We start from the raw sequence: 18,688 nt of genomic DNA, 5'->3' as shown, positions 1-18,688 counted from the left end.
ATTACAAGTGTATGCCACTATGTTTTTGTATTAACTTATTTGCTACTGGTTGCATTTCATTTTATTGGTTTCCCTTAACATTTTTTTTTCTCATTGAATTTATTGGTATATTTTAGGTATACAGTCCCCTTAACATTTTAAGTTTGATTTTTAAAATTGAAATTCACTAAGCTAGAATGTTATTGATGTGAAAATGAAGAATATTGAGAAAAACTTACCAATGAAAATATCATTCTTAGTCTGCATTACCTCCAACAGGTATGATTTATCAAGTAATATCCCAGTTTTATAAGATAACATATTTTAGATGAAACCATCTTATTATGTTTATAAGAAGGCTTTCTAGGATAGCTAGCAGGGATATAGTAGATGTTTCTTTTCCACCTTTTATTCATTTCTTATATTTTTATATGATTTATATATTTTCTAATAATTTTCAGCAGAAATCATTACTGAAAGCATTAAACAAACTTTGGACTGCACAAATAATTGTACAACTGATACATATTCAGTCCAGATTATTCACTAAAGTGTTGATCAATTTATATATAGTTGATAATGTTGGATTATCATTTTTGACAGGTATGTTGTTTTTATAATCAAATTGTTTTCTTTGTATTATTTAATGGGATGTTAGTTTGGTTGTAGCTTCCTAAGAAATACAGAAAATCACAACCATTTTCTCTTCCCATAATTGTGTTAAATTTTTCATATCTTTTTTGAAGAGGTAAGCTTGATTTGTATATGATAGCAGAAAGAAGAAGATTGGTTTGAATCAAATTGAGCAGTTTCTCTTAACAAAGGATTTAGGTGTTGTTTTATAGATGCAAAGCAGTGCTAGTCATTACTTTTTAATTTTTTTATGTTTGCTCAATTTTTTTTAATTGAGTTTATTGGTAAATTTAAGGTATACAGTACAATTATGTTCATTATTGGGATCTTGTACCTTTACATGACAGGTCTTGGTTCTCATTTTTTTCCCCTTGTCCCAGCCCTCCCTTCACCCCCTCCTCCCCTCCCCATTTACAAACACTTTATTTCCATTTTTTCATTTTCTCATATTTTTTTCTTTTCCCTTATTACCTTTCCCCTACCCTTCCCATTTTCCCTATACCTTTAGCCCTTTTCTTCCTATTTCACATGGTCAATTATATCATTAGGATCTTATGTACTATTATAGTTTTTCACACCAGAGAAACTATTTGGTATTTACACATGTGTGACTTATTTATTTCACTTAGGAGTATATCCTCAGTATGTTATCAATTTTCCTATGAATGAATCTAATTTCTCATTCTTTATGCTGAGTAGTATTCCATTTTATAGAAAAACCACAACTTCTTTATCCAGTTTCCAACTGATGGGCAAATGGGCTGTTTCAAAGTTTTAGCTGTTACATACTGCGCTGCTATAAACATTGGTGTGCATCTATCACTGTGGTATGATTCTTTTAATTCTTTTGGAAAGATACCCAGCACAGGGATGGCTGGGTCAAATGGAACCTCTAGTCCCAGCTCTTTGAGGTATCTCCATATTGATTTCCATAGTGGTTGCACCTGTCTGCACTCCCACCAACAATGGAGAAGGATTCCTTTCTCCCCGCAACCCCACCAACATTTGTTATTGATTGATTTCTTGATAGCAGCCGTTCTGTGTGGGGTGAGGTGGAATCTCAGTGTTATTTTCATCTGCACCTCTGGAATGACCAGTGAGGTGGAGCATTTTTTCATATATTTACTTGCTGCTCTTACTTCTTTGTCTGAGAAATGTCTGTTCATTTCAGAAGCCCATTTTTGAATTGGGTCTTTATATTTGGGGGGGCTGATTGTTTTGCATTCTTTATATTCTCGATAGTAGTCCTTTGAGGAGCAGCTGGTACAAACTTTTTCCCACATTGTAGGTTGTGTCTTAGTTCTGTTGATGGTTTCTTTTGCAGTACAGAAGCTTTTTAATAAGATGAGATCCCAGTTGTTGATTCTTTGTGCTAGTTCCCGTGCTACTGAGGATTTGTTCATAAAGTCTTTTCCTATGCCAATGTCTTCAAGAGTTCTGCCTAACTCATCTTCCAGCAAGTTTAGTGTTTCTCTTTTAATGTTTAGATCCTTAATCCACTTGGATTTTAATTTAGTGCATGGTGAAAGATAAGGGTTCAGTTTTATTCTTTGGCAAGCTGAAATCCAGTTTTTCCAACACCATTCATTACAGAAGCTACCTTTCCTCCACTGAGGATGGTTGGCTCCTTTGTCAAAGATGAGGTAGCTGAGTGTATATCTGGAGTCTTTTCTGCATCTTCTAATCTATTCCACTGATTCTCAGGTCTATTTCTTTGCCAGTGCCATGCTGTTTTTAACACAGTGGCTTTATGGTATAGTTTCAAATTGGGAATTGTGATACTCCCTGCCATGTCTCTGTTGCCTAGGATGGTTTTTGCTATTCTAGGTCTCTTCTGGTTCCAAGTGAATTTTTGGATTCTTTTTTCTATAGTCATTTGTGGTAGACCTAATGGAGGTTTAGGTTGCTATGGAAATACTGACTTGGCATTGTGATTTTTAGTTCATCCTGCCTAATAATGAACCACAGCATAGTAGTGGTTTGTTTTGTACCTTTAATAATTAAAATTAGCTGTGATAAAAATTTGAAGTAATATTAAAAGCTTATGAAAATAAAATATTTGGAATATTAACTATTTCTGTAAATATTATGCTTAATCTCTTTTATTCTTAAACTAAGTGGCAAAGTTACTACATTTTTAGAAATAATAATATCATTGGTAGGTATTTTAGAGTTGTTAAATATTTTCATGAAGAGACCATAAGCTTGTTAGCCAATGTTTTTTCTAGATTTCTAGGACAGGAGTCAGCAAACATTTTTTCTCTAAAGGTCCAGATGGTAAATAGTTTTGGCTTTTGGTTTCATTTTTCAGTTCTGCTATTGTGGCACAAAAGCAGACATATATAACATGTAAATAAATGTTTGGGACTATATTCCAATAAAACTTTACTTATGAAAACATGGCTGGCCCAGTTTGGCCTGTAAACCATAGTTTATTATTCCCTGGGTTTACGATGTCTAGGTGATGCATATTTTCATGGCAAATATATTTTAAAATGGGCACTTGCCTTCCTTAGTAGTTTCCTTGAAAATGGATCTTAGGCCTTAGGAGAAGTAGCCAGGCAAGAGTAGTTGATTTAGACTAAATTTTAACTGTTGTTTAGCATGTGAGTTGCTTTCCTGCTGGGCATCCACAAGCATGTAAGGAAGACATTCTTCTGGTACTCATAAGCTAGTGAGGAAAAAGAAATATTAAATAGATAATTTTGAAAAATGAGTGTGGTAGTTCCAGGTGTACAAATTACTGTGAAAGATAAGTGAAAACTCTTTTGGGAGCAATACAAGAGTCACCTACTTTAAATTAGAGAAAGACAAGGAAGGTTTCTTGTTGGATAGCAAGTTTGATACTATTTCTGGTCAATATTCAAATCTACTTGATTGCCTTTTTTGTTTGTTTGTTTGTTTTTTTGAGACAGGGTCTCACTATGTAGTTGAGATTGAACTGGAACTCACTATATAGCCGAGGCTGGTGTCAAACTCACAGCGATCCTTCTGCCTCAGCCTCCCCAGTGCTGGGATTGCAGGCCTGCGCCACCATGCCTGGCTTGATTGCCTTTTGTTATTGATACATATTTTACTTTTTATTTCCTTTTTTTGGTACCAGGGACCAAACTTAGCACCTTGTACTGGCGAGGCAGGCAGTGGCACCACTGAGCTAAATCCCTAGACCTTTTATTTGTTTAGTATATTGATTCACTTAATTTTTATTACTCACCTTTTTCTTGCAATTCTAAAACTCGGGTAATATTAACTTTCTTCCAGTTGTATTTTATCATTAAATCTTGAATAACATCTCTTTCTTATAACCAGGAAAAGAAAGGCATTCTGTGCCAAATATGAATTTGATTTTGTTTGGGTAGGGGAATTATGGTTGTTGGGTTTTTTAATACTTTCTATGATTCTCAGTTTTTTTCTGGATGTATTATATATAACTGATAAAAGAGGGAGCAATGAAAAGCAAAAGAATATATTCAGCTGTTTTCTTACTATCTATATGCTATTGTTTTTATTATGATTTTCTAGAAGATAATATATATGTATCTTCTTTTGAAATCGTAGACCCAAATCATCTCAGTAGGAAGAGACCCTTTTAGTTTAGTTTTTAACCTTCTACATTTTAAAAATTAGGAAACTGAAACTCTTAAGAGAACTAAATGGCTTTTGAAAGGCCAAGTGACTTGCTACTCCCCACAGTTAATGAGTTATAAAAGCAGCACCAGAAGCTTCAACTTTTAACTCCCTGGCCAGTTTTTTCATTGAACACTACCACATTTCAAATGACTGATGTTAAATGGATAGTTGTTGAATATTGCCTAGGTTTAATTGTCTTTGTGCAATTTCTCTCTGTCATCTATTGGTATTTGGGAATAAGTTGTGTTTGCTCTTTCTTAAAATACATAGTATTGACTCCAACATTCTTTAAATATAAACTCTTCCATTTAAAATTTAAGACGTCAGTGTTCCCTTGGCAACGTAAACTTAGACATGTCTTCATGAAATCTATATACATCTTTTCTCATTAATTTTGTTCACAATGTGGGAAGTAATTTTATGCATTTTGTACTGAAGAGCATCAAAAATGGGCTGGAGGAGTGGAAAAAATGAAAGAGAAGACTGGGAGAAAAGGAAAAGACTCAAAGTAATTAGGATTTTTATACTAAATTCTAAAAAACTAAGATGATTTTTATCTAATAAAACATGCCTGTATTTTTGTTGATAATTTTTATTTTTTTCTGTGTTTGTAATGCTTGAAGCTTAATATATTTGTAAAACAATGTATTTCCTGGTGAAAATAATCTTTAAAATTTACATTAAAGGTTTCCATAATACACACTAGAACTTAAATCTTTTACTTTTTCATTTAAGTACACTATTAACAAATCTTGAGATTAAGTGACATACCTTTATTAAAAGTTTAATTAGAACAAACTAAGGAAAATTGAAATTGTCGGCTTTCAACATCTTTAGGTCCTTTTCATTTTTATGGTAGTCATTCCCATTTGTGTAGACTTTCATAGATATAGGGTGAAATTAGGTTTGGAAGAGGCTAATGCAAGAATATGAAATCAGGTATATATACCTGTGATGTCCCTTAGAGGAACTTTGAAATCTGGTGCCATAAAAAATATTCTACTGAATAGTTTGTTTTTGTATGGAACTAAAAAAGTTGTCAGCAGGAGTCCAGTTTATGCTGCATAACAAAATAGTGGTTTTTTTCCTCAACCTTATCTTAGAGTTCAGGGAGTAGGAGGAAGGTGGGAACACTAGAAAAATAATTTATTTAATATTCTTTAGTTCAGAGGTTCTCTATTCATTTTGCATTTTAAGCATTTTTAAGTATACAATCCAGTGGCTGTAAGTATATTCAGAGTATTGTGCAACCATCACCACCATGCATTTCTAGAACTCTTCCCCTACCCCTCCTCCTAACCTCTCCTGCCTCCATACTGGGAATTGAACCCAGTGCCTTCACACACTGAGCTACATCCTCAACCCATTTTATTATAACTATTAAATATATATATATATGAATTTATTAACTTTATATATATGTGTGTGTGTATATATATATATAGACTTTAGACTTTTTCTTCCTACTTCACATTATCTATTACACAGCTCCTATTCTAACTCCCAGGTCCCAAAGGGATCCATTTAAAATATTGTCCTCAGATAGAGGACGAATCAGATATTAAATTGATAAGACTAGATACTACACTTGATCTTAGCCAAAACGCCAATAAGTGATTATTTTTGTATTTTGAATCAAAGTTGCAGTTAGTTGCCCAGGCTGTCCTCAAATTTGGGATCTTTGTGCCTCAACCTCCGGCATAGTTAGGGTTACAGGTGTGCATGGCCACACCAGCCCATTCAGAAGTTTTTTTTTTTTTTAAATCATCTGAAACAAGTTTTATATCCATTAAAAATCTGTCAGCTCTTCCAACAGTTTAGAAGCTCTTCTCTCTTCTGTCCCCCACAACCTCTTTCTGCCTCTGGATGTGTATCTTTTGGATAATCTGTATAAGTAGAATATAATTTATATCCTTTTGTATCTGACTTTAAAAGCATATTTTCAAGCTTGTCCATGTTATAGCATGTATCAGAATTTTCTTTTTAAGACTGAAATATTTTAACTAATTTATTTGTTGATGGACATTTGGGTTGTTTCTAGCTTTTAGCTATTGTAAGTAATACTGTTATGAACATTGGTAAACAAGTATCTGAGTCTCTGCTTTCAGTTTTTAGGGTATATATTGGAAATGGAATTGCTGGATTAAATGGTAGTTCTGTGTTTTGACTTTGTGAGGAACTGCCAACTCTTCTACAGTGGCTGTACTATTTTACATTCCTACCAGCAATATTCAAGGGTTCTAGTTTCTTCACATTCTCACCAGTATTTATTTTCTGTGTTCTTAAAAAATAAAAGTGATACTAATGGGTCTAAAGAATCAATTGTGATTAGGTCCCAATTCTTGACCATGATACATGTAAACTGTTGGACAGTTCTCTCAGATTTTGATCTGTTTGAATTGTTGGTAATTGAGTATATGATTTAATAGTTTATCTGTTTTCCTAAGGAAAAATAATCAAAATTATATGAAACCCATTTTATTAACTAATTCATCTTTTTTCAATGTATTTGTGGGCCTGGAGTTTGAAGGACAATTTTACGGTTTTGATGCAAATTTTGATTTTAAAATATTGGCATAATTTTGAAATGCTTTTAGAAGAATTAAGCTTCAGTGTCTGTTTCTTGGTAATAGTGCAATACTAATTATGTAGATTTATTGCAAACTATTATTTCTATATGACACTAAAATGTCGTCCATTTTCATAGAGTTTTCTCCTATAAGATGTTAGTATAAGATGCAAGTTAATGCCAGGGATGTAGCTTAGTGTGCCACCACCTGCCTCATGTTTATAAGATCCAAGTTAATTTGTTGTATTTCTGAGTTTTTTGTTTGTTTTGATTTGTTTTTACTCAAACTTAAAAGTGGAAAAATAAATGATCTTTCATGGCTATAAGATATTTAATATTTTTGTGTGCTTAATGTTTAGACTGTTAATTCACTAACTTCCTCCATCTAGGCTTGAGTTTGGAAACTGATTAAATTGAGTATCAGTAATCATTCAGTTTAACTGTCCAATTCATGTGGATGGTTATCATTAGTGAATACAAAAGAACTTTCTTACTGCAGTAACATAATTAAAAGCCCTGTGGAACATAGTTCCTCAGCCTTGGTACTTTTTTTTTTATTTTTAAATTGAATTTATTGGTACATTCTAGGTAGACAGTACAGTTACATTCATTACTGGGATCTTGTACCTTTACATGCCAGGTCTTGGCTCTTATTTTTTCCCCTTGTCCCCATTTATCCCCAGCACTTTCCTGGTGGAATCTTCTAGTCCAAAGCCATCCCAAAACTACCTTGGGGAGGGAGTTTTGACATTATATGATAGTTGAAAATTTAATTAATATTTTCCAATGAAGAGTCTAATTCCTGAACTGAATGTGTTTGCAGTGTAAAATGACTATAGGGCTGTAAGTGTGAAAAGAAACATTATGAGATTAAATTATTCTTAACTAATATCTGCAAAAAATAAAAGTTATGCTATGATTATATTATATCCAAGACTGGCTCAAGATAATAGTGTTAATTAAAATATTTATGAAAGCAGAGGCCTTGTCTGATTTGCTCATTCATTGTTGTTCAACACCTAACCCAGTGGCTGGCTCACAGTAAGTACTCAAGAGCTATTAAAATGAAGGCAAGTACTTCTCTGTGATATGATTCTTTTAGTTCTTTTGGAAAGATACCCAGCAGAGGGATGGCTGGGTCAAATGGAATCTCCAGTCCAAGCTCTTTGATATATCCACATATTGATTTCCATAGTGGTTGCACCAGTCTGCACTCCCACCAACAATGGAGAAGGGTTCCTTTCTCCCCGCAACCCCGCCAGCATTTGTTATTGTGTGATTTCTTTATAGCAGCCACTCTTTGTGGGGTGAGGTGAAATCTCAGTGTTGTTTTCATCTGCGTCTCTTGAATGACCAGTGATATGGAGCACTTTTTCATATATTTACTTGCTGCTTTTATTTCTTTGAGAAATGTCTGTTCCTTTCAGAAGCCCATTTTAGAATTGGGTCTTGATATTTGGGGGGGGGATGGTTGTTTTGAGTTCTTTTTATATTGTAGATAATAGTCCTTTGTCTGAGGAGCAGCTGGTAAAAAGTTTCCCACATTGTAGGTTGTTGGTACTTTTGATATTTTGGGGCTGGCTAACTCTACATTGTAGAAGTACTGAGTAGAGAGTATAGCAGCAGGTAGTCAGTCAGTACCAGTGCAACCTCTGTTTTCCCAAAGTTAATAAAATAATGTCTTCAGACAGTGCCAGATATCCCCAGGTAGGGAAGAGGGCCATGATATTACGTTCATTTGAGAATGCTGTCCTAGGAGTACAGTATCTTAGAGAACATTATAGCAACTAACCTTTTTTGAGTGGTTGGTATAAGTCAGGCTCTTTACATTAGTGCTTACAATTATCAGCATTGCTATTAATCCCATTTAATAAAAAAAAACTGATGCTCTGAGATACTGATTTTCATACTTATGATTAGGGGTATCTCTTTTCTGAATCTGGTTCATTTTCAGTGGTTCTTGTATCAGTCCATAGTATTACTGTGTGTAACCTAGGTCAGAAAGCAGAGTCATCATACAGGGCATAACCATACCCCGACCCCTACATGATGATGCCACCTATCTGGCCTTTGTAATTAAGTTTTCAAAGGCCAACTTACTCTTCAGTCCTGACATCCATTTCAGGATGATAGAGAATATGGTAGGACCCATCAACTCAGTGGGCACATGCCTGTTTCATATTTATTGGAAAATTAATTCCCTGGTCAAAAGAAGTAATGAGTGAAGTACTATAATGTTGTAAGTCCCAATATAGTAGTTTTGGCAGAAACTTTGCATATAAGGAAGACAAATCCATATCCAGAGAGGGTGTCTATTCCAGTAAGAGTAAAGTACAGCACTTTGTGTGATGGAAGCTGCCTGCTGTCCCAAGAGAGTAGTATCATTCATACAGGGGATTAGTATTGGTTTTTATTGTTGGCATGTTGGGCATTCAGTAGGAGCTCTAGACAGATTGGCTTTGGAGAGTAGAAGTTTATGTTGTTTAGCTCATCCAAATTTTCTTTCTATGTGGCTCCTTTGTTCATAAATGCATTGGGGGCAATGATAGGAGTAGCTAGTGACATAAATATTTTTATACAAGACACAAGTGTCTTCCCACTCTGTATTCATATGGAGAGATCAGTCTACATTTCTCTTTTCCAGAGCTCATCACCAAGTCTGTAACTGTGTTCTGAGTCCCTAACCATCCAGCTAAATACGATACTAGAGCATTCCCTAAGCTCACCCTTCTCACCAGGTGCACAGAGGTTCCTAAGACCACTCTTAGGTTCAGTATTTTGCTAGAAAGACATAGAATTTACTAAAAATTGTTTTTCTCATGGTTAAGCTTGATTATAGAGAGAATAATGACTAATATTAACCAAAGGAAAAGATTTAGAGATCAGGGTCTAGGAGGGTTCCAAGTCCTAAACTTTCAGTTATCCTGTCCCAGTGGAGTTGTATGCAGTGCTGACTTCTCCTGGAAGGTATATGTGACAATACCCCTGAAGTATTACCAACCAGGGAAGCTCACTCAAACCTCAGCAAAAGTATTATCAGAATTTTCTCATGTAGACACGACTGCCCAGGTGCTGGCCTTAGGTTCCAGCTACTTTGGAGGTAGGGCTAATATGTGGCCCTGAGCCACAAAATAAAGCCACTTGTTTAAGCACATTGTTAGCAGTGGGGGGCAAAGACCATAACTGTCTTTGGATGATGTGAATTCTTTTTCATTTTATTTTATTTATTTTTTATTTTAAATTGAATTTATTGGTACATTCTAGGTAGACAGTACAGTTACATTCATTACTGGGATCTTGTACCTTTACATGCCAGGTCTTGGTTCTCATTATTTTCCCTTGTCCCCACTCTTCCTTCACCCCCTCCTCACCTCCCCACCTTCAAACACTTTAATTCCATTTTTACATTTTCTCATATTTTTTTCCTTTTCCCTTATTCCCCTTTTCCTATCCTTTTCACTGTCCCTACACCTTTGTTCCTTTTCTTCCTATTTCATATTGCTAATTGCCCTGTTAGGATCTTGAGTACGATTTTAGTTTTTTACACCGGAGAAACTATTTGGTATTTGACTTATGTATTTCACTTAGGAGTATATCCTCAAAATGTACCCATTTAACTATGAATGAATCTACTTTCTCATTCTTTTTTTTTTTTTTTTTTTTTTTTTGGTACTGGGAATTGAACTTGGGTCCTTGTGCTTGCAAGGGAGGCCACCGAACTGCTGAGCTAAATCCTCGGCTCCTACTTTCTCATTCTTTATGGCTGAGTATTATTCCATTTTATAGAAAAACCACATCTTCTTTATCCAGTTTCCAACTGATGGGCAGCTGGGCTTTTTCCAAGTTTTAGCTATTATAAACTGTGCTGCTACTCTTTTTCATTTCATTAGTGAACATTCATCAGATAGTGAACAGTTTATTGATTTATGATATACCATTCAATGGTTTTCAGTATATTCGTGTATAATGCCACAGCCATCACCAGTCAATTTAGAGCATTTTATCACCTCAGAAACAAATCCTATCCTTCTTACTCTGAAATCCTTCTGCCCTTTAACTCTAGCAGCCAGTAATCTATTTCTCTATAGATTTGCCTGTTTTAGACATGTCACATGAGTATTATGTGATTGGCTTTTCTTCACTTAGCATAATGCTTTTAAAAAAAATGTATGTTTTAGCATGTGTCAGTATTTCATTCCTTTTTATGGCTGCATAATATGTCATTGTGTAGGTCTACTACCATTTGTTTATCCACTCATCAGTTGGTGTGCATTTACGATGTTCTCACCTCTCAGTTATTATGAATTATGCTATTATCAAGACTCAGGTATGAGTTTGTATATAGACATATGTTTTCATTTTCCTTGGGGAAATACCTAGAAATGGAATAGAAATGGTAACCCACATGTTTGTTTATTAGTTAATTTATGTTTAGTTATTTGAGGAACTACCAGGCTGCTTTCCAAAATGGGTACACCATTTTATATTCCCATCAACAGCGTATGAGGGTTCTTGTTTCATGACATCCTTAATAATACTTATCTGTTTGTTTCTACTTCATACTAGTGAGTGTGATGGGAATAACTCATGTGGGTCTGATTTGCATTTCCCTGATAATTATCATCATCATTATTATTATTATTGTTATTTTTGGTACTGGGAATTGAACTCAGGACCTTGTGCTTAGCAGGCAGGCATGGCATTCCTGAGCTAAATACCCAACCCGATAATTAATGTTTTTTAGTATCTTTTCATATGCTTATTGGCTACTCATATATCTGCTTTGGAAAATTATCTAATCAGCTTATGTGCCTATTTTTTAGTTAGCTTTTTTGTTGCTGTTCTTGATAAGTTGGAGTTCTATATATTTTGATATAAGTCCCTTATCAGATATGTAATTTATAAATATTTTCTGTCATTCCATGGGGTGCTTTTTCATTCTATTGATATTGTCCTTTAATACACAAATGTCAGTCTGTCTTTAAATTTTTAAAAATGTCTGCTAAGATCCAAGCATCTTACTACTGTTCTGTATTTGATGACTTAAAAAAATAATTTTAGTTTTGTTTTGCTTTATACTCGGTAGACTGAGAACATATTGTAATGAAAGAAAACAACAGGCCAATGAACACATAGGATACAGTGTAGTCATCATGAAATTTCTTTCAGGGAAGTGACAACTAAATCTAAGCCTATAATGAGTATGAGTAGAATTGCATTATAGAAGGAGTAGTTGATCACAGAACTGTATGTACAAAATGTGAAGCTAACAGGTCTTTTGGGTGCTGAAAGTAGGGTACTTAAAACATAGACTTTGAGTAGGGATGAAGTGAAATGTGTCTGGAGACCATCGATACCAAATCATGAAGAGATTTGTAATAATAATGGTAGCTCGCATTTATGTCTTCACTCTATGCCAGATATGTGTTCTGAGGATATCTCCAGTAGATGGATAATGTTGTTATAATCATTTTAAATTGATGAAATAGGTCTAGAGAGATTACAGAGAGAATAAATAGCTAAAGGTTATATAGACAGGTAGAATTTTACTATGGTTATTTTGGCTTTAGAACCCAAGCTTTTTATCATTATGCCTTTTTGTGTCTGTAATTTCATAAGTGATACCAGAGTCTGAATTTGACCCTGTACAGAGTATATAGCTATTTTAAGCAGAGCCACAAGTAAAATATGTGTTTATGTTTTAAAAGCATCAGTCTCTGCTTCAAAGGAGTGTATGACATAATCAAATTTCACAGAGTTGTATATAGTAAACGTTTAGTAAACTTTAGTTGTGATGATGTTGATGGTGATCATGTTATTGGATTGATTGACTTGGAAGATCAAATCTAAGTGTAATCACGATTTCTTTTTATTTATTTTTTAATGTTTGCATTTTATTGTAGAACTAACAGATATGCATCCAGGATATTATTGTATAATAAAATCTTAACCACTGGCTCCCTGCCACTGTTATTTTGATTTTTCAGTTTATGGGGAAAGCAGATGGGGATTATTATACTCTGGATGACATGTTTGTATCCAAAGCAGCTGAGAGAGAACATCTTGGTAAAGAGGAACAAAACCAGAGGAAAAAGGCTATTGCTGAGCACCAGCGTCTTGTTGCACAGATGGAAAAATGTCTGTATTGTTTTGATAGCTCTCAATTTCCCAAGCACCTTATTGTTGCAATAGGTGTTAAGGTAAGAAATATAAAGTTTGTTGATCCATGGAAAAGATTGATTAATATGCATAGATTTGCCTTTTTCTTCCTAATTTTTTAAGATCCCCAAAGAATAAGCTCTCTTTTCTGTTTCAAATATTTTTCTAAATTATCATAATTCTTAAAATTGTCCATAAAGCAAGAATAAATTTTTAAGTGGGAAGAAGTTCATAATGGTGTGTGCTTCTGTTCAAGATGTGCATTGAGTGGTTAATGTTCTGGACTTTGGAGCCACCTTTTGTGGATTCACATTCTACCATTGCCATTTATCAGCCTTCCCATCTTTCCATAGCTCTTGACTCTCAGCATTAAAATCACCTCAGAGGGACTGAGTCTTAAATAGCTTCTGCTTCTTTACATACTTAGAACCCATTTATTTCTTAGTAGGCTATCTCACAATTTGAAGTTTATTATATTTTCTTTAATTTACTTGTTTGTTGTGTCTCTCTACCAATTGACTTTAAGTTTTATGAGCATGGAGATAACTTGTGCTCACTATTATACATCAAGGACTTGGTCTTGTTTATAGTACATAATAGTAATTTAGTTGTATAAATAATTTTTCCATTAAGTAAATAATTTTTATGTATCTGATATGTGCTGAATCCTAATTATGTCATGGAAAAAATAGCAAGGGAGACTTTTGAAGCTTTTAATGTATTGAAATAGGACTGAAAATAAGGAAATTGATGCTTGTACTGATTTGAGAGTATCATTTGAGAGTGTCATAAAACAAGTAAAGTAAGAAAATTGGATAAAATGATGGGGATTCTCTGAGATATTAGTAAGTTGTGTAAGATGGGAAGGAATAAGTAGGGTCAATATAGGCCTGAAGTGAATGTTTCAGGTAGGGGCATCAGTGAGTAAAAGGCTCTGAGAGGAAATGAGCGTGGTATTGATGAGGCAGGGAAGCTGGAGTGAAATAAGAAATAAAAAGATTAGAAGAATTGTATGAATGAATGTTAGTTTCAGGAACCAGTAGTTTTGGGAATATGCATACATTCATTTGTTCATTTTGTTGTCACATACGCACAGTCTTCAGTATCTTTAGGTCATCAAGACAGAGATTTCATCAATTTGAACTTTGCTTTTACTTCATTTCCTTACTCTTATTTCTTTCCTTCCAAACTTTATCAAAAGGGTGAATTGAAAAAATCAATTTAGCATTTAACCAATTTTAAAAGAATAAAACCTTATCTTAGCTAATTACTTATAGGCATTTTTCTGAATTCCTTTCTGAGCTTTCACAGAAATATTTAAATGTTTATAATTATTACCTTCTGGATAAATATTTCTCTTTACTTTCATCCATATCTTTAAATATATAGGAATAAAATAAACATCAAATAACATTTGAAATTTTTCTACAATGCCTGAGCAGAAGGTGGGGATTTAAAAAATTTTTTTTCTGTAGTTTACTGAAGACAGGAATGTGTGCAGAGGGAGGCTCAGAATAGTGTACAAAACATTTAATAGTTTCTTGCCATATAAGTTTTGTCTTAGTTAATTTTTGTTGCTACAAAAAATACCCGAGTTTGGGAAGCATACAGAAAAGAGATTTATTTAACTTACAGTTCTAGATGAAGGGAAGCTCAAGATTGTCATATTACTATCTGTGCAGCTTCTGGTGAGGCCTCCTGCTGTCCCAAGCTTGGTGATAAAGTGTAAAGGGAGGAGACTGTGGAAGAATCACATAGCAAGCAGGGAAGCAAGAGGGCCAAGGAGAGCTGAATTTACTTTATAACAACTCATTCTTGGGGGAAATACATTAATTCTTATGAGGGTGGCATTCTCATGACCTAATTATGCCTTTATTGTTCTTTTTTTTTGGAGACAGAGTCTAGTTTTGTAATTCAAGGTGGCTTCAAGCTTACTTTGTAGCCCAGGATGGCCTGGCCTTGAACTCAAAGTGATCTTCCTGCTTCAGCCTCCCAAGTCCTGGGGCTTCTTTATGGTCCTAACATCTTTATATTGTGAATTAAATTTCAACATGAACTTTAGAGGTGATAAAAACACCTCCAGGGCATAGCAGCTATGTCTAGAGTAGGCAATTATTAACTCACTGGCTAATGGAAACAGACATTTTTATTTCTTCAGCTCTTACTACTATCTCATATATCTCTTTTCCCTGCTCAGTTTTCCTGTTCTGCTGTGAGGTAATCCACATTTTCCATTTAGTATTTCTAATGATATTAAATTCTTCTCTTTGCTTTCAATTTACTGAGAGTTGGCTAAACAGTTTTTTTCCCTCTCAGACTGGTATTCTCATTCAGAAGACTTTGAAGCCATTTAAATGCTACCTTATGCTTTATTCTGCCATCTCTGCTCTGAAAACGTTGTCTCAGTAGTCATGTTGTAAGTTTAGTTATTTCAGTATTTCATTTTATGTCTAGTATTTCAATATTTCATTTTTAAGTTACCTACAGACATTTGCATGCTTGATCACTTTTGCTTTTTTTCTTTTCTTCTCTACCTTCCTTTGCTCCCTCCATTCTTTCCTTCTTACTCCTGGTAAGTTTAGGTAAATATCATATATGTTCTTACTTTGTTCTTTCTCAGTAAAATTTTTAAAATTTGTTTTATTTATTAAATATATATCTGCCATGTAAAATATTAAAAATAAAAATAATAGAAAATAAGATTGTCTTTTGCAGAATATTGTTTATGCTCTCCAACAAAACCTTTTGTTTCACTTTATAATCAGCAATAAAGACATCCTAAGGTTATTTCCTCTCCCTCTTAGCTAGATTTTCTTTTGAGCTAATGAGAGAAAGAAGGTGTTATGGTTCAGGTCTAAAATGTCCCTTAAAAGTCTTACATTGGGAGATGGGGCCTCCTTGGAAGGAGCACGTTATTGGAGTGTGTGACTTTGAAGGGTATATTTTTGTCTCTGGATACCCCCGCTCTCTCTGCTTCTTGACTGGGAGCTGCATTCTTTCATTATGCTGTTTCTGCCTTGAAGGTTGGTGATTATGGACCAAATCCTCTTAAACCTTGAGCCAAAATAAACCTCCTCTCCTTTAAGTTGTAAGTATCAGGATTGTTAGTCAATAATGGAGACAGTGACTAATATAGAAATGTTGGTATCAGGAGTGGGGTTGTTGTGACAGTACCTGACCATGTGGTTCAGAAACCTTTGGAACTGATCTGAGATTAGTTTAGACCACTTTGGTACCAGAGTTCAGCAAAACTTGGACACATAGGCTAGAGAAGCCCTAGAAAGCTGTAAGCAGAACTTGAAAGGCGATTTTGGTTGGAGCTCAGAAGACCAGAAGACCAGAATGCTGATAGAAATGTGACAGCAAAGGCCAGGCTCAGGAGATTTTAATTGCAAATGAAGATTCTATTGGTAAATGTACTAGAGGCCCTGTGTGTTACTCTGACAAAAAAGGCTTGTTTACATTTTGTCTATATCTTGAGATTGTAAGGCTGATTTAAAGATGGTGGACTACTTAATCTAGAGAATGAAATTTTAAGGCAACCACCATTCACCTTGTGGCATGGGTGCAGCTGACTGCTTTTAGCTAGATCTGCATTGAGAATCAGGATAAAAAAGCAGAGCTAAATAATTTGACAGTTGTGCTGGTGGCCAGAAAGGAAGTATATATAAAGTTGGGGCCATGGAGAGCTTGGTTGCCAAAAAGATAAGCAGTAAAAGGAAGCCAAGTACTTTGTACAGGGATAAGAAAGATGCCTTACATCTCAGAAGTCAGCAAGACCCCACCCGTCACAGACTAAAGAGTACAAAATGGTAAAGTATCCCTTAGTTTAGAATTCAGGTATTCAGGCTGCTGCAGCTGTGCTCTGAGCAGGCTAGCTGCTGCTCAAGATGATGGTCAACCTTTGCATCATCCACATGGTGCTATCTTTTCAGGTATGCAGAGTGAAAAAGTTATGGGGTCATGGAAAACATCTACCCAGATCTCAGAAGGCCTGAGATGCCAGGCAAAAATGTGCAACAGAGTCACAGTTACCACCAGAAGCCCGTGAGAGGGCAGTGCATGGAGGTGTGAGAGTGAGGCCAAAAGCATAGTAGAAACCTTAGGAAGCTGGAGATGCCAGAATGTAGAATATCTGCTGAGTAAATCTGCAGAAATTGAGGTGAGCCTCCCTAAAAGAGAGGCCATGTGGGCTGCAAACCACAAAGCCCTTTGCAGTTCGCAGCTCACCCCAACCTTCCCCAGGAGATGGATGTGGAGCTGCAAGATTTAGTATTTGCTTGGCTGGGTTTTAGTCTTTCTTTGGTTTCATTCCTTTCTATCTGACCTATTTTTTCCCTTTGGAATGGTTTACTGTGTGCTATTATATGTTGGAAGTATGTGACTTCCTTTTTTATTTTTTTCAGGGCTCACAGCTAAGAGTTTGCCTTGAGTCTCAAAGGATATGTTGGGCTTAGACTATTTAGTGATGCTGGAACTGTTAAGACTAGCAACTCTAGAAATGGAACCAATACATTTTGCATAATGTGATGGACTTGAGCCTTTTGTTGTCTAGGGGTGGAATGTCACAGTTTTGGTCTTTCAAAAAATGTCCCCTAAAAGTCTCATATTTGATATAGGGCCTGATTAAAGACATGAGTCTGGGGGTTGTGACCTATAAAGATACATTCTTGTCATCAGCTCCTTTCTTCTTTCTCTTCTTACTGGCTTCCCTGGCATAAACTGCTTTCTTTTGCGATGCTCTATCACCATGTTTTTTCTGTCTTGGAGCCTGCCAGCTATGGTTTGAACCCACTCAAACTGTGAACCAAAATGAACCCTTTCACCTAAGTTTGTGGTATTGGTTATTGTGTCTCAGCAAACAAAGTGACTAAGACAGGACTAATAGGCATCAGTTAGATGACTCTTATCATTATCAGGCCTGATAACTTTTTATTTCTCAGAAACTAATTGTTTCAAGGGCAACGTGTATAGCTCCCTCACATCAAGAATAAAGTGTATATTCGGCTTTGTTTTCCTTAGGATATTTTAATCTTTGTATGATGTGTAGCAATGAAAATCAAGACTTTTGCTCTACATTTCCATTTTCCTTGCTTTAAAAATATTAAAAGTGTTTCTTATAAGCAAGTGTACTTTATTAAATACTATAGGTGTTTCCCTACTAGAGGCTCACCTTTTCCAATTAAGAATAAATGGCAATAACATTTCACCTTTGGAATTTTTTCCCTATAGGTTTATTTGTGTTTACCGAACTTCCGATCTCTTTCTGAGGGACACTGCTTAATAGTCCCTTTGCAGCATCATCGAGCTGCTACCTTACTGGATGAAGACATCTGGGAAGAAATTCAGGTCAGCATGATGATGCTCATTATCATGAACAGTTTAACGCTCATGAACAGTTTTTCCAAAGTGTTGTAATTTGTATATTCTAACAGTTTTTCTATTTCAGTGATTTTTATTTCTGAATTTAGATACTTATATTTTTATAGTTGTTTATATCTGCAGATCATGTTTCCATCACTCACTCATACCCTTTTAATTTTACAGTGGTAGCTCAGTTCAAGAAATTAATTTATTCTGCGATTCTGGAAAAGATAGCCACATTTGTGTCACAGAGTTCACAGATGAAACCAAAATTTTGTCAAACACTTTTGTTTTCAAACAGAAGTGTTCATGAACTGAGTTCATGAACTTATATATTGAGTGTTTTAAAAACTT

At 34.9% G+C, this 18,688-nt stretch overlaps 1 protein-coding gene and 1 pseudogene across 3 annotated transcripts in view; one reads left to right on the top strand and one right to left on the bottom strand.

Annotated features, from left to right (window-relative positions):
* Cwf19l2 (CWF19 like cell cycle control factor 2) overlaps positions 1-18,688 on the top strand; it is a 125,784-nt gene that overhangs the window by 61,183 nt on the left and 45,913 nt on the right. For all 3 annotated transcript variants that reach the window (XR_004517464.1, XM_033764306.1, XM_010610625.3), the window contains exons 13-14: positions 12,799-13,011; positions 18,203-18,319. Coding sequence is in view for 2 of the 3 variants with exons in the window: in XM_033764306.1 (XP_033620197.1) it covers positions 12,799-13,011; positions 18,203-18,319 (330 nt within the window). In the remaining variant the exon portion in view is untranslated. The remainder of the gene's footprint in view (positions 1-12,798; positions 13,012-18,202; positions 18,320-18,688) is intronic.
* Positions 5,756-5,860, bottom strand: LOC117286485 (annotated as a pseudogene).

This window comes from Fukomys damarensis, unplaced genomic scaffold (genome assembly GCF_012274545.1).
Source record: "Fukomys damarensis isolate Sample0158 unplaced genomic scaffold, DMR_v1.0_HiC HiC_scaffold_16, whole genome shotgun sequence".
Taxonomy (NCBI): domain Eukaryota; kingdom Metazoa; phylum Chordata; class Mammalia; order Rodentia; family Bathyergidae; genus Fukomys; species Fukomys damarensis.
This window is presented reverse-complemented; position numbering and strand designations above follow the sequence as displayed.